Consider the following 17149-nt stretch of genomic DNA (forward strand, 5'->3'; position numbering starts at 1 on the left):
ACCAACGTTATTCGCATCCTAAACCCAAAACACAGCACTACACCAGCTACCGGGAAGAAAATTAACTTTATCCCAGCTGAAACCAGGGCACCTCTATTACAAATGGATAATGCTAAATCACACCCAAGACCCATCCTAATAAATACATTAAAAGGCCTTCAAAGGGCCACAGCAAGGCACAGATGAGTTCCTCAATCACGCACCACCGTGAGACATTCCAATCCAGTCAGTTGTTGCAACACGGAGACACAACATACACTAAACTGCCAAAACGGGTTTGGTGCTTCCAACTGCAACATCTTCCCACAAGTAAAATCTGAAGTTTAATATTGCATTGAGCTAAGCTGGATTCAGCAGGGCTTCAGCCTGCCTGGTTCCCCTCACTTGGTGAGACTCATCAACAGGCTCAGTTCTGCGCTAAGGCAGCCAGGCATTTTAGGTGCACAGTCTTATGACTTACCTGTGTGGGGAAAGGCACCTGGATGCGTCCCTCTAGGATGTTGTCAGTGGTGATCTCTACAGAACGAGTGATCTGCAAATCCTGCAGAACTACGTGGTAAGGAACCTGAGGGAACATGTCCTGAATCTGATGGGCCTGCAGAAAGCAAGGTTTACACAGTCAGAATCAGCAGTAAGTAAGTGTTAGCCGGTGACTATCTCAAGAGAAAGAGATTTTTAAAAAATGAACAGCTCAAAGATGCTGGTTACGTTACAATAACTAACACACAGAAAGGAAAGCAAGAAAGAAAAACCATTCTGGCATTGACTTATAGGGCAACACTTTGTTGAAGCCAACAGCAAAACTGCAACTCCTGTAGACACACCACATGGTCCTGAAAATTTAGGTTCCTGAACAGCACTTGTAGATGCACAAAGGCTTTAAAAGCTTCCCAAACCTCTTTTTATGACAGCCTTTTTAATACAGATCTATACAAAACTCACAAGTGACTGAAAGTTAGATCTACACCGAGGGAAAAAAAAAATATCATTTTTCTTTGTCCCAAATGGGCTCCAAAATGGTACTGTTAAGGACAAGTGGAATAAATTTTAATAACCTACTCCCTCCAGCTACCCTACCTACAAACCAGTTTAATAGGGTCTGAAAGCTCAACTAAATTCAACTGAGCTGTCAGGGAACTGTTACTATTGAATTTCAAGTTACTTAAATAATACGCAAATTAAATAGATAAGAGGGCAGATAAGTAATATGCTTTTAGAGTCTAACAGCTAGACATCATTAAATATTAAAATCCATATTTTAACTAATGTTGAACGTTTCGGGAGGGGGGGAATGAGAACAACAAGAAAGCAAGGGTGGAAGGAGTTTTGAGAGCAAAGCAAAAACTACGGACCAGCTGACGGTGAGTTCAAACAACTACAGCAACTACAGCAAACCTAACTCTCCGTTGTACTAGCGTGTGACCAAAACACTGATTTAGCATTTCAGCCTCTGGCCCTTCCCTCGAAACACTTCCCTAGGTTTTTATTCAGTAACGCAAAGGAGAATTTCACTTATTGTATATTAAAAATGTGTAACACTTCAATAGTTTGCTAACTTGGGCCTTTCCATTAAAGCAGGCATTTTAATGTAAGTTGATAATGTACTTCTAATAATACACAAGGCTAAGGAATTATTACTCATCTTTAATGAAGCCCATTGATGTCACTGTGTCCAGTAAAAGAAACGCCAAACTGACCTGAGACGGAGAGCTCCTGCGTATTGTGCTAGTAAATAACTGCCAACACCTTACTGCTCTCTGCCTGCCCTACCACAAACCCCCTAAAAATTGGGGCCGTATCCTGTGATATCCCATAGTGAAGGCTATGGCAGAGATCAGATACCTCCGAACGTTTATTAAGGTGCTACAGCACACACTAGCTTTAAGAACTCAAAGGAAACAGCACTTCTGAACTAAGTGTGTTCCGTGAGGCTGTATCCTTCTCTTTTTGTAACACATCAGAGTGTTTATGTATGGTCAACAGACCTGGCACGTCACCCTCAACACTCCTACTATCATCGTGAATCAGCAAGAACTGACTGTGCTAGAGACCCCCGTCTCATGCTGACAAGACACTCAAACACAAAGAGCTATCTTGGAGCTTAGTGCTATTAAAAATAAATACTTTTAAAAAAATAAAATCAAAAGCCATAGAATGGGTTTGACTAGTCACCACTTGACCAACAGCTAAATTCTCCACAGACTCACAGCCGTTGCTACTCTGAGTTGTAAGTGAAGATAAGAAAAAAAGCTAAAGTTGCACTAAGCGAGCTGAGAGAAATTCTGCCTGTCTACACAGAAAGCTTATGTCATTTTTCTCCCTCATTTACCTGCCTCCAGACCTGCTGTGAATCAATCTGTGTTGATTCAACGTTCCAATCAACATACATCCCTAACTTCACTAAAACAAAGCTCGTCTCAAAAAAACAGCTTTCCCGTAGCACCTAAACACTTGTTTTGACTTCCTCCCCCTTAGGTTCTCCATCTACCTCCTTTCCCCCCGCAACACAAAGAGGAAGGCCGAGGTGCAAACTGTTAAAGCAGTCATACCATAGCATTAAGCTGGGAGTTGCTGGCTTGTGCGATACCGAGGATGTGCGTAGTATGCATCACTTCCACTGAAAAACTGGGCAGCCAGCTTGCAATTCGAGAGCCTAAGAGGAAGAAACCACCAAGAAAGTCAAACAAGGATACAAGGTTCTCAGCAGGCAAAGTGCTTCTATTTAGCACAAGTCTTCACATTTCCATAAGGTACATACGGAAAGTTCTGCAGTGCAATCCATCCCTAAGCTCTCCCAAACCTGGAGATGGCTGGAATAAACCAGTAACTGCCAATACTCTCTTCAAACACACTGTCACCGTGGCTTAACAATCTGAGGGCCATTAAAGGGAAAATTAAAATAATCCAGAGCCAAATTCAGTTCTGGAATACATTTATAACTCCAGAAGTTTTACTAAGAACAGGCCAGCTTCTAAAAAGGCTGCATCTGGTCCCAAAATGGGTCAGCTCTATGTGGCTGGCATCACTGTGAAAGTATTACTACAACTACACGGAGTAACTGAGCAAAGTGACTGCTGCGAGCGTGTGCTGAGGCTCAACAGCGTAGGGCACATGGCCAGCACCCTCCTCCTCCTGTGTTTCTATTTAAATAAACGGGGTTTGCTCCATGCCACTTCTGCCTGCACAGTAATTTTGCAGGTCTCCAAGCCACAGGAGAGCACTGGGGAGGACAGCTGTCAAAAAAACAGAGTAGTACTTGAAATACAAATATCTTTTGGAGTCTTACAGCAACCCAGAAGTGGGAGCCATGCAAGAAGCTATCAGCCAGTCTCAGTGTACCCAGAAATGTCTGACCCTTCTCTGCCCATTATTCTCCTCCCACAAGCTCCAAAGGTTGCAAAACCAGCACAAACAAAGAACGGGTCGCTACGTAAGTCTGCAGCATCTCAGCTACATCCTGGGAGCTCCACAAGGACAGAGCCCAAAGCTGAGTATTTGCACTAGTGAAACCTACTGAGAAACAACACAACTGCCATCAAAAATGTGGGAAGCTGTGGAAGACAAGCACACACTGATACCAAAACTATAAAATAATCTGGAAGATAAGTAATGGAAAATGTCTCTTTCAGAACAAGTTTGTCGGCACACACGGAACTCGTCATGGTCTGAAATCACATCTGCTTTGTGAGTACTTATAACACACCACTGAAAAAACCACATGTAGAGCTGTTCTGGTTACGTGATTCCAAGAACAAGCTTCTGCACCTAACCCAGCATTGCAAGTCTCTTGTAAATTCAGTGGCAAATGGACTTTTGACAACCTCACATTAGCTAGGGGATAGGGGAAAGATCAACTTTTAGACTGCACCAGAGATTTGTTTCCACTTTGACTGTCACTGATTAACTGCCACTGGGTAAAAAAAGACAGACACATGAATTTCCCGTTCTGCTCATCAACACGGCACGCAATGAATAAATGCCAGTATTACAGCTGCTAAGCACGACAAATCAAGAAAAAGAGAGCACTTGTACAAAGACTTTCAGGAAATCTCTGTAGCTCTGGACCACCCCAGAAACACATATCTGAGCTCTTGCAAAAGGCCCGTAACAAACACATACGTGTCTGAGAAATGCAAGCAGAAGCACGGTTTCAGTTTCAGCTGAAGCACAGACAGAATGCCCTTCTAGAGAAGGCTGTTCCCTTCGTTTATTTGGGCAACAAAATCCGATGTCAAACCTGCTCAGCTCACCGTCAAAGTGGAAGAAGTGATTGTGCTGGTTCAAGCGCGGTCTGCCTTCTGCTACCGCCACGGGGACCAAGTTCTCATCCAGATTTTCCCTTTGGCGATTCTCCCTCACATGATGGTTGTCAGTGATATTAAGAGACATTCTGCAGGTGGGGCAAGACGTGTCTTGTTCCAGCCAGGACCGCAGGCATGAGCTGATCGGAAAATAGTAATAATATGGTGAGCTTGCAGCGTTTTTCCAAGACATCAGTATCACGAGTACATCAAGCAGCTGCGGCACATCCTGTACAGAACATCAGCACAAGGGCTGCTTGGAGATAATTTGAGAGGTACACTTGATGAGCCCCTGATAACTCTGGCACAGGTTTCTCGGTTTTTTCAGCTGAAAATACTCCAAGTGTTCACTTTTATAAGCAAGCATGCAGATTTATCACAAACTTAAAACACTCTCCAAGTCTGTTGCCCCTCTAGCTCTGAACAAGCAAGTTTTGCCTGGAAGGGGAAACAAAGCATTTCTCTTCTCTCACCATCCCCAAGTGAAAAAGGACAGAAACTGGACAAATACTGAATATATACTGACTCATTTTCACAGCAGTCCTGCCAGTGTGATGAGGCAATGGCACCTCCAAAGTTTGGGTTTTTTTTTAAGAGATATTTGAAATCAATACCCAAACCACCACCAAAGCGAGTACCACTCTGGGAACTCTCTAAAGAGATTTATTAATGCTGACGAGTGCTGTGTCACTGCAATGCTTACTTAACTCGGAACATTTGCTGTCTGGCAGAAAGTGAGAAGCGTTTGAAATGGAGGTTTAAACACTTAGAGCTGTGCCTGCCTTTTGATTCAGATGGATTTGACCCACCAGAGGTATCTGTTGTCAAGTTAAACCGAATTTTCAGTACGGAAGAACTGAGCACATCTCAGTATGACAACACATACTTCACGCTTGCAGGGTGGGTTTCCCTCCAGCAGAAGCTCTCAAAACACTTTAGAAAGGTAGAGACATGCAGAAAGGTCAAATAAACCTGTTTCCCAAGTTGTGTATTTGCAGAGTAAAGGCACAGATCACAGGTTTGGGCTGACAGAGCAAGTCCCCAGCTGTGGGACTACAGCAACACCAAGGATACAAGCACTCCACACAATTCCTGAAGCTGTAACGTACAGACATATTGCCGAAGTGTCTTCCATCATATTTAAACGGGGGGATACACAGTGTTCAGAATTTACAGCGATGGGTTTCCCAGAAACAACCGAGACACCATAGTAAAAATCTACCAGCTTCCATCAGCACAGGCAGCAGCATGTCAGCGCTGCCGATGCTGTCCAGCTTCATCTCCACGACTGCAGCAAAACCACCCTGCACAGAGCCAACTCAAACCTCTGTGAGAGCTGTAGGCAACAGGTCACCTGTGAGACACCCAGAGGGACACAAGCTACCACCACGCTGCTGCTGCTCCACGGCTCAAGCACCGAGATGCTGGAATGGACATGACCCCACCAGCCTGCATCAGCACCAAGCCCTAAGGCTTGCAGCAAGCCAGCCGAGCTTATACCCATTTCGTTCCGCACAGGCAGAGGGACTCGGGCACCTAGAACACCTCAGCAGAAGGATGACTAACAAGAGGCCAAGGCTGGCAACATTTCAGAGCCAACTGCTTCTTAAAAGGTAAAAGGAGAAGGTTCCAACAGAGCCTAAAAGATTCAGACACCTGCTCCCATCACACTCCCTTAATATTTAGGCACAAAGTTGATCTCAGCAATGTGAATCTTCCCCGCCACCTTCTCTTCTACTCAAAATAAATGGCTATGAAAAAAATCCCATGTAACTGAGAATGGACAAAATGTTCAGACTGTTGGCAAAATCACCAGGCTTTTATGAGGAGAGAAACCATTCTTGGGTTGTAAATAGAGCGATTATTTACAACTGCTTTTATATGCAAGTGTAAGTCATCCACTGTAACACGTTCCTTCCCTAAATGCACTAAGGAAGTTAAGTGTAACTTAGCTTAAAAAAAAAAAAACAAAAAAACCACACACACACACACAAAAGGATCCTTTTAGATACAGAGAAGATAACTTTCCAAAGAGAAGACCCTGGGCTTCTCAAGTGCTCAGTAGGTGATTAAATATTCATATGATTCAGCAGCATTGGAAGAGGAGTTTCTGCTACAGAGGCACATTATCTCATTAGAGACTTCTTGGAACACAGATAAATATTTATGGCAAGGTTTGTCATAAATGACAACAAATTAGCACACAGATTATAACCTCTGGTTTGACAGTTACCAGAAAAATAAAAAGCTATTTGCAGCACAGAACTTGCTCATATGACACGGCAGGGACAATTTAACTGGCCATGCGTGTTAACCACATGGCACTTCAGAAAGTCCTGACTCTATCCCCGCATCTCCTTTCATTTTTAAGCACAAGCATGAACACGTAAGCACTACTACAAAAGATCTAAGAAAAAAACAAAATCACATCTAGCTCAGCACATTGTCTACACAAGCATCTGCTACTACTCACTATTGAGTGAGTGTAAAAACCAGTATACAGAGAGATCCTTTGGCCAAGAGCCTCCCAGTTCCAACCACCAGCTGCTTGAGGGACCTCCTCAGCTAATGCGATCAACCTCCGTTACAGCCCTGACAGACTCATCCTCCCATGAAGTCAGACAGTCAGACCTGGCCTCCACAACCCTCCTGGGGGGCCCATCACCGTGCAAGGATGCACTGTATAAAAATATTCCCCATTTTCTTCTCTTTCAAGCTGATATCTGAAAGGTATTTAAGAATCCAACTGCAATTTTTCTCCCTCATCTGAAAAGCAACATACTCTCACGGAAGAGGTGATGCATAGGATGAAGTGAAGGGGGAAAGGGCACGCTTTACCAAGCAGTTACACAGCAAGGCAGGGTACAGACTTGCAGCTGAGACACCATAAGGCAACACCAACCCATCAGCTGGCAAGACACATGCTCTTAGTTTGGGGGGAAACAAAATGCACCAGGTGAAACAACTCAAACATGAAAATGAGTCAAGTGAACACAACTTGTACTCTGTTATTAGAAGCAGACCAAGACCACTCGGTGGGAGAGCATCCACAGCTTGGCTGATAGCTCTGTAATTGTTACCCTGCTGTAACTTTCAGTCCCTCCCCTTCTACAGTCAGGCACACCTTCCCCCACCCCAGAAACGCACCTGTGGAAGAGATGGCCGCAAGGCAGTTTACGTGCGGATTGCATGGAGTCCCAACAAATGGCACAGTCGTCGTTATTGACTGCTAGCTCCTCTGGTGTTGCAACTGCAAACCTACAAAGAGGAAAAAGGAAGAGACAGAAGTAATGACTTCGTCAGCTTGGCATGGCCTCCCGGCCAGGGAACCCCAGCACAGAGGAAAACTTATCCTCCACCTCAACCTTTCCTTGGGAAAGGTGTGCCAGCAGGCTTGTTATTTTTTTCCATAAGTCAGACCCACACTGCAAAGAAAGACACACACACATCCCTCCCGTGCCTTCTTACGGGCACTTGTTTGGTTTTTTTTTTTGTACATCTCCACTTACGCCCTAACTACACAAAGCCTTGACTTAGTATCTTCCAAGAAGTATGACCATTACATCGAGAACCTCAAGTTACAATCTGCATACATTCGGCTTACATCATTTTTCTAAATGAGTTTTTATAGCTGCACCCATTAAGATGTCTTCTTGAAACCCTAAGTGTTCATGGTCTGACTAATTTTGGTCTAAGATTTTGCCAATCCCCATTTGTCTTCAGGTTGCTTTTTGGTTTTGTTTTGCATTTTTTTTTCTTTTTTTTAAACTACAGTGCCATGCAAGAGCTCCTACACAGTACCCAAACATGGACAATACAGAGAAGAGCGGCACAGCACCATTTCGAGGTGCTGCTGGTGTGCAATACGCTTGAAGAACAACTACAGGCAAACAGGGAGCTCGCTGCCATCGGCAGCTTCGGGGAGAAGCTAGAATGTGGTTCTTCCAGAACAATCAGAATGACAAAAACACATCAAGTCACTCAGGCAAGAAGTCTGAGTCACATGCAACTCAAACAGCTTTGTGAGCAGCTTAAAGGGGTTCAGCAGCAGCACCTTACTGAAAAGAAATAATGTACTGGGGATAAACTTTACTATGCAGCTCTTAACCTGGTATCAGAGCCATTAAATGACTTGTCACAATGAAAACCTCGGCAACCTCCAGAGAAGTCGGTCCCCTCTATCTGGACTACAGCAGCAGGCATCACAGCCAGTCAAACCCACTGAAGTCCACAATGAAAATGGTACAGTGACATACAGAAAGAGTAAAATTCTCTGTAACTCTTAAAATTATTAAGGACATAGCTGAGTTATGAAAACATTGGAGGAGAGATACAGTAGCATCTGGCACAACGCTAGGTTTTAGCAGGCCCTTCCGTTTCTCTCTGTTGCCTCACTACATGGGGATGGACTGAAGTAATCCCAGTGTGCTCGCAGCTCCCCTACAAGTACAGAGTCTGTTTAGAGCTGGCTTCAGATTTAATAAATACATACTTAAAGCTCAGCTGGTTTTAATTAATATTTTGATTTAATTTCAGGCGGTAACTGAATAGTATGGGCCAATGAAATTAAGATCATTTTTCTATCATAGCCAAAGACAGTATCTGACAACCAACACCGGCAGGGGTCTGCAGAATTCATGTCACCCCACCACGCTAGGATACAAGAGAATAGAGGAGAAGAAATACTGGACCAGGGGAGTTCTCTTGTGGCCAGTAACACGTTACCAGAAATACTACTATTGTAAAAGTCAATCCTACATAGACTCATAGAATAGTTTGGGTTGGAAGAGACCCTTAAAGGTCACCTAGTCCAACCCCACTGCACGTGTCCCCAGTAACAACTAAAATGGGTAAAAGTACACCATAAATGTAAAGACTTAAGAGCGAAATTTGCAAGACTGCATCTCTCCGGCTTACACCACACCACTGTGTATCTAAGGAAGGTAAAAGAATCCCAACTTCTTCGTCAGGATCCTCTCTCCAGGATCCACATCAAGATCCCAGAGCAAATGAGAGGCTCACCTAGCTTCCATGTTTCCAACCACACGCAGGTAGTTCTTATGCCGCCGAATTCTTCGCTGAACCTCGTGAAACAGGTAGCGCAGCTGCATAAAAATCACCAGGCTCGCCATTGACAACCAGATACTGCCAAACAGCTTGGGGAAAAAACAGAACAGTTATTAGAAGCAAACACCAGGGGAAACAAGTGGCCACCACCACAAGAAACTGCATCAGGTCTTAAGAGAAAAGGAAATCGAGAAGCGAGCACTGAAGAATTTTTCTTGCGTTGAGACCATTCAGACTAACACACATGTTCACAGGTATTACTGCTCATTACATCTTCAGATACAGCGTCAGCAGCACAGCATTTGTAAAGGATTCTGTATTCAGTTTTGTTCAGCTTAATGTCCCCTGCTACCAAAGAAAATTATTCAGGCTGGTATTACTCATTAACAAAGCTAATTAAACACCTATTAAACAGGTAATTACACAGTAGTTAATACTCCATAACAAAGTTATTTGTGAGGACTCCAATTACACAGGAGGAAAGAATGCCAGAACTCCTCACACGACATTTTCCTCTTTATTTAAATAACTTCTCTGTAATATTTGGTTCCTAAAATAAGCAAAGCAAAAAAAAATAACCCATAAAATATTATATTATACCCAGTACCCTTTTAAGGCCAGCCTAACTGCTCAACATTATGTCCAGGATTTCATACCAGCATATGAGTATGATGCATCAAGTCCAGTGAAAGCAAGGTTAGCTCCATGACAAAATCTGTGTAGTAGACGTAAGTGCCTTTGCCCTCCCATGTTCCTTCATGGTTGAGATCCCAGAGATGAATTATGTATCTGGCAAGAGCATGGAAATTAACATTATTCTATCTTTTTTGTTAAATAGTATCTCTAGCATTCAAACTATTCTATCCATTTTTCAAACAACTTCTGGATATGGGTTCTTTTCCCTTCCTAAGCCCAGTGACCATATTCTGTGCTTTCCTGGGGGACTGTTTTTTTAATGCTACTGGTTTCAAACAGCAACATTTTAAAAAGGCAAAAATCAATCAATGCTTAGCCCAAACTGGCATTACACATACCACCAGCTGACAGAGAAGATATAGCATTAACTCCTGCATATACTGAAAGCCAATCTTTGGATTACAGTAACTACAGACCCACATTTTTCAGCGTATGAGTTGTTCCTCAAGTGAGGCATTACAGTTTGGTGACAGACCTGAAATGCCAGTGGTGACCTGGGCAAAGAGGTTCTGGGCTACACGTCGTGTCCTACATGTGCATACACACGGGCATTACAGATACACACGTATGCTACTTTCTCAAAGCAAAAGTTCTTGACATTAAGATCTTAAAAGAAACCCAGCAGGATGACATTAAGTAGCAACCCTCATACAGCAGCCCAAATCCATTTTAATCCATGCCTCCAGCTACTAGCACCCACTGAAGCTATCCAGGCATTGCAAATTCATGCTTAAAAATAGTACAGGCTAACATTAACCACCTTTGCCCATGCATTTACAATTCAACAAGGTAATTACAGACACCTTTTAAATCAACATGCTATACACAATACCTTCTTGAAACACCATCCTATAAAACAGAAGCTACTCACCGCGTGATCACATGAGCTGTTCTGACTGTCACAAGCAGAGACTACAGAAGAGGCAGGGAGGGGAAAGAAAAAAAAAGAAAAAAAAAAAAAAGATATGTTGATAACATTCTGGCAGGGAGGGCGGTCCAGAGGCAGAAGCTACAGGGCTAAAACACAACACTGCAGCTTAACAAGTTCCTCTGAACCCATGGTCACTACAGACGACTATGTGCTCAATATACCTGTGACAAACATGAAGCTTATAAATAAATAAGGAGGAAATTGTTCTCAAAAACGCAATGCTCTTGGAGCACCCACTAGTACCACTGCTAAGCCTCACTTTTTCCCCTGCTACATCGGACATATTATCTTCTATTCTTATCACTCGCTGAGTGTCAAGACCACAACTCCACCAAGCACCTCTCCTCATCCCACTGCTCAAGAAAGAACTGATTATTAGCAGGAATTTGAAGAAGAACCATGGAAGCACTTTCAAAAAATTTCCCCCTTTGCTGAGATATGAATGCTGCAAAATAACTTCCCTCTTTAATCATACTTACCTCTCTAGGCTAAGTACAGAGAAAAAAACAGAGTATGTCAGAAAATATTAAGTAGACCAGAAGTGTGAAGACAAGTCACCAGAAAGAACCATTTCCAGAACACCTAACCACATTTCTATAGGCTCTTATCGTCTGAGAAACGAGGCCCCGGCACCTCTCTCTAACCTGTCAGACACACGGTGCCCCAGCCCTTCCTTGCACCCTCCCAGTAAAAGAAAACACGACAGGACAAACCTCTTGGGAGACAGCTCACACCACCCAGTAGTTAGCAGGGGCCAACTGACACCAAGATGCAGGGGGTTTACACTAAGCAACTGAAACCACTGCTGTAAAACTGGTCTGATGGCATGCCTTCAGCATTCGTACTAAAAACAGCACAGAAGAACTATAAAACCCACTAACTCCCCAATACAGCAATAGAACAGTTGGTTTGAATCATTTTTTCCAATCTGCAAAAAGCAGTCTTAAAATGCTTCTATGCTTATTTAACCCTTATCAAAATCCAACATCTCTACTGTTTACTAGTGGTATTCAAACCAAGTGGTTCCTGTGACTCCCTGAACACCAGCACAATCTTTTTTCCAAGTAAGGGCTTCAGGGTAAGTTGTACACATCACTCAAGTAACACAAAAAAACAGTCAGGAAGGTAACAGCAAGTCCCCTAGCACGGTGTGCTGTTCTCATCACAAACATCTTTCATAAAAAAGTTAAATGAGCACAGCAGCTGCTCCCGCGAGGCACACGAGACCCTCTTCCGTCTCCTGTTAGCTCACACGTGGTACCAGAGAGATGACACCTTGTTCACACCAGCTTTTTGGCTACAGAGGAACTTTGGGCAGACCGCAGAGGAAAACGGGTCCAAATTCTAACCATGCAAGTGGTGAAACAGAACAGTCACCTGAGCTGCTGGATGGATACGCTGCTGAGCACCAATCTGTGCCAAACCCAGCACACATGGCATAAAGTCCCCAAGGCAGCTGCCAGGCAGAAACCTGAAGAGTGTAGCCTCTGCAACTTCTGAGAAGTCAATGTTGCCAAGACATGATCTACCCTTGTTAGTGCTGAGGCAGCAAGAGCATCAAAATTAAAAGGATGAGCTAGTGCAGATTTTCTCAGGTTCCTCCACAGCTTCCAGAAATGCATTTCAGCGCTCTGACACGAGAAATACTTTGCAGAAAGTACACCACCCCACCACAAGTTACACAGCTCCACAATCTGAGGTTCTAAATGTACAGCAGGCCATTTTCAGCCCCGACGCCTCAAGGGCTCTCGCTCTGCTCGAAACAAACCGCTTACCCCCCCCAGACCCTGTGATGCTGGCAGGTACTAGCCACGCAGATCAGCACACAGCTGGAAAGCACTCAAACCCTAAGATAACAGATGCAGCGTGAGAAGCTGTACAGGAAAATATACTAGTATCTGTAAGGTACAATTATAAGATTTGAATGTCACTATTAATATTTGGCCTTAACTGAGATGCACAAAAGAGGATCAGAGGATGGCTGCTCTAGGAATAGGTAAATTTTTTTTACAATAAAAAAGGTGCAAAGACTGATGGACTGGACATTACTTGCTGCACTATAATTCTCGAATAACATATATTCAGGCAAAAAAAGCTTACTGTTTACTCAAAAATACAGAATGCCCTTCTTCAGCCTTCTCTGGGCATTTGCACATTTCACATCCATCCTTTGCAGGAAAGAAAATGCTGAGAAACACCACCAAACAAGGGGAAGCCTAACCAAAACCCGAGAAAAACATCTACATTGCTTTACTGAAAACCCTGAGGCATCAAGCTAAACCAATGCTTGCAGAGTCAGGAGAGAGATTAATAGCTTAATGTAACTTAATATAATTAAATAGACACTAACGGAATACACTTGGCAGGGTCCCTCTCAAACAGCATCACACAAGCTACTGCCACAAAAACATTTCAGTCTACAAGATTTAATGTTTTTTCCTGAGAGCCTGACGACTGCCACGAGGTGTCACTGCCAGTACCTGTACAGAAAGAAACCTAAAAGTTTTCCTCCACTTACGTGACTGCTGGGTATTAAAATCAAGGAAACTCCTCATGGTCGCCCAATCCATACAGGACATACTTAAAACATTGATGAAAGGGCAAGATATTATAAAATCTCATACGAGGAAAGATTAAGCAGACTAGAATTCTTTTGCCTGGAAGGAGAATCAGAAGGGGAACAGGAAAAACATCTATAAAACCACAAACGGTATGAAGAAGAGTAAACAAGGGTACGACTCTTTGTAGTTTTCCACCGTAAATGTATTAGATGATAGCCAGGGACATGATCAGACAGAAGATTCAGAACAATTGAAAGAGCTCTTTTGTGTACACAAAGCAGAGTTAAACGTGGAACTTGTTGCCTTTGGATATGGTGGAGGCCAAAGTGTAAGTGAGTTCAATAAATGATCAGACAACTTTCCAGAGTCCATCTGAGGCTATCAAACCCAACAGGCTTGTGCAACCCTCAGCTCAGGAATACCCTCAAGGGCCAGCTGGTGCAAGCAAGGGTAGGAGACCCTTCCCCACAAATCTCCTCTGCTGTCCACCAGCAGCACAGCAAACTGCGTGGATCCACCGCTTGGCTGAGGACCATACACTGACACTGAGCAAGCCACCCCTTTTTCAATAAGCAGAGAGAGCAGCTCCCACTGAAACAAACAGCTGAGCACCATCCTGCAACCCAAAACACATACAGCACAGCACTAACGAGGCAACGCTTTGGCACCCTAACACTCCCTGATAAACCTACCCCATGCTGGTGTCAGGCTGATACACTCTTCTGCCAAGCCAAGATAAAGAGATGCATCACCGAGACCCCACCTATTAGAGACACTGACAAATCGTCAACACCCTTGCGCTGTGGAATTACAAATCCTTGCATATTCTATTTAGGGAAAGTAAACTGACATATTAAATAAATGAACGGTGGTGTGACCAGTGTCATATTCTCCTACCACCAGCTGACTGGTTTTTTCCCTCCTCACTAATTCCAAGTATAAATTCAAGATAGGAGAAGAAAAATACAACATGCGACTTGTTACCTGAACTAAGGATGTGCTAACATAACTAACTTGCAATTATGCTGGTTACCTTCCCTCTGTTTAAGCTTACCGCTTCCTCAGGCAACAACCCACTGCAACATCAAAACCAAACCGATGTTCATTCCACAAACATATTGCTGTTTACTCCACACCACAAAGAGTTCAGGACTAAACGAACACACACTGCTCATCTCAGCTGAGACACAACCCTTTACAAAAACATAAGCAAATCTCAGGAGTATGCCTTAAGGAAAGGATGTTAGTCTCACTCCTTTTGGGGAGAAATGAAATGAAAATACACCCTCGAAGCAGCAGGCTGAGGGGCACATTACACTTTCACACACACTGCCTCCCTCTCCCTAGCAGCAACTTCAACTAACCCTTCTTGCAATGCTCAGGAAGCACAACCATTACTCTTTCAGAGGCTGCCGTTGGATTTCAGTGTTATCTTACAGATTTATCCCCTCATTCTCTTCTTCAGACCAAAGATTTTTAGCAGGCTTAAACTCTAAAGAGAGAAAGCATGCAGATCTGGCAACCACCCTACAGCAAGGGAGGGCTTGTTTGCGTCTTCGGAGTTTCTTCCTTGTCGGAAACTCAAAGAAAAGCCACCACGCGGCAAAATACCCCCAAGCGAGGGGTGAAAAGCAGAGACCACGACAAGTATGAAGAAAGTCTCACCTCTGCTGCCATGAAAGCCAGCGTGTGCATGCCATGGCTGTATCCGATAACACCACAGATGACTATTAATCCGCCGCAGGACAGGAGTATGGCTATGAGCAGAGTCAGGACTCTGATGTGGCTGTTCTTGGGCGTGGTAGGAGAAAAGGAAAGCTGCAACACAAATACACAAAAACATAACAGGTTTAAAGGAGCACGTCATGCACCCTGCCTTCCAGAGTCACCTCACCAAACAAGTCCTCGTTCAGGAAAATCTGTTGCTTTCTAGAATAAAACCGATTTCACAACCTTAACCACGCAATGCGGAAATAAATGATGCAGAATAAAGCTAAAACCACACACCATCCCCAAAGCCTTGTTCATCTTGTTGTCATTTACATTCACTAGGCTTTTAAAGCCAGAAGTGATCATTACGATGATTTGATCTAACGTTTTAGATCACCTGTGCAAGGGAACCACGGCCACTTTCTCACAGTAGTTTCTGCATCAAACGCACAGCATCTGCTGAGGATGAACACGTTTTAGAAAGACACCTAACCTTAACATACAGTATTTGAGAAACCAGAGTAATTGCTCCTCCAATTTTTCACCTTACAGCTGATCTGAATCTGTCCAGCTTTATCTTACAGCCTCTAGTTCTTCCAATGTCATTTTCTTCTGGAAGAGAGAGACATCTCCCCCACAAATTTAAACTGCAGAGAGAGACTGCTGATCAGAGTCTACTGAAAGTAGTGGTCTCATTCAATAGCATTCATTGCTTATTAATTCTCTAAAGTACCTTAACGGTAGGCTACACCTAGGCTGCCTAAATCAAAGATGACCCAAGAGGCAAAGTATTTAGGCAGTCCATGCCATTATTTCAGGGCAGGAAGGGGAAGAACAGGACCAGGAAAGGAGGAGTTGCCCAAAGCTTCACTCCAGTTCGACTGATAAAGTTGACTCCCATGTTTTGTTTTATAATTGGTTCTCTCTTCCTTGTTTATATCTGGTTCAGTTCCACATGCCCTGAGTCTGCAAGGCGGCTCACACAAGTACCATTTATGCAAGTAAAGAATTAACGATACATGCTCTGAATGCAAAAGGAATATAATAAGGATTGCTTCCCACATGAGCTTTGTTCTTCCACAGCTTTCTGAACACTAAAAATACCACATGACTGCCTTGTTCACTTCTGTCTCAGTTTTCCTAACCCCAACCAATCTAGTTTCAAGTTAGTGCTTAGCTACCTGTGAATTAACAGGCTTTACCGGATATTAATTAAAAAAAAAAATAATTGCTAAGCACAGAGCTACCAAAAGCAAATTCATGGATTCAATTTAGTTCAAACTTTTATTCCAGGACAGAGGAGCTGAGGAAAATGCATGCCTATCATAGATGTTTAAGGGCAAGACTTACCATTCAAACTTCAGTTCCTTCTTTCTTGCTTAGCCTTCAATTTCTGCATCTGTACTGCATTTATTCTTGGCATTAACAGGAACTGGGACATAGCTTATGCAGAAAGTTGCACAGTGTATTGTAAAGACTTTGGCAGTCAACATTTAGTAGATGTAAACGAGCTTGAAACCTGAGCACAGAAGCCACGGAAACAGGCTTCATGGACCAGTCCTAAAGGGCACCAATCTAAGGGATGTTCTGCTGTCAAGGTTTCTTCACTAAGGAGAGCTATGAAGACATCTCACAGAGTTACGTAATAGTAATTACAGGGCACATATAAGGAGCAATTTATCAAAGAAAATCAGTAACTTCGTTTGTCTCCTGGGAAAACTGAAGGAGTAAGACTGACATTGCACTTTAAAGCAAGTATTCAAAGCTACTGGGAGGTGCACGTGTTCAGCACCACAGGGCGGGGAAAGAGTCTTAAAATGATGCCTTTGTAACCTATCATGAGCCAGTGCCTGAACCAGAATCAGAATTTGCATGTTCTAAAA

The 17149-nt window shown here is 43.4% G+C and overlaps 1 protein-coding gene across 1 annotated transcript in view; it reads right to left on the reverse strand.

Moving 5' to 3' along the window:
- Positions 1 to 17149, reverse strand: part of AMFR (autocrine motility factor receptor) — a 30293-nt gene that overhangs the window by 9334 nt on the left and 3810 nt on the right. The window contains exons 4-11 of the mRNA XM_040615135.1: positions 15222 to 15374; positions 10936 to 10976; positions 10025 to 10157; positions 9324 to 9457; positions 7449 to 7559; positions 4251 to 4441; positions 2550 to 2653; positions 461 to 595 (exon numbers count right to left, since the gene is read on the reverse strand). Of these exons, the coding sequence (XP_040471069.1) occupies positions 461 to 595; positions 2550 to 2653; positions 4251 to 4441; positions 7449 to 7559; positions 9324 to 9457; positions 10025 to 10157; positions 10936 to 10976; positions 15222 to 15374 (1002 nt within the window). The remainder of the gene's footprint in view (positions 1 to 460; positions 596 to 2549; positions 2654 to 4250; positions 4442 to 7448; positions 7560 to 9323; positions 9458 to 10024; positions 10158 to 10935; positions 10977 to 15221; positions 15375 to 17149) is intronic.

The sequence above is a fragment of the Falco naumanni genome, chromosome 15 (genome assembly GCF_017639655.2).
Source record: "Falco naumanni isolate bFalNau1 chromosome 15, bFalNau1.pat, whole genome shotgun sequence".
Taxonomy (NCBI): domain Eukaryota; kingdom Metazoa; phylum Chordata; class Aves; order Falconiformes; family Falconidae; genus Falco; species Falco naumanni.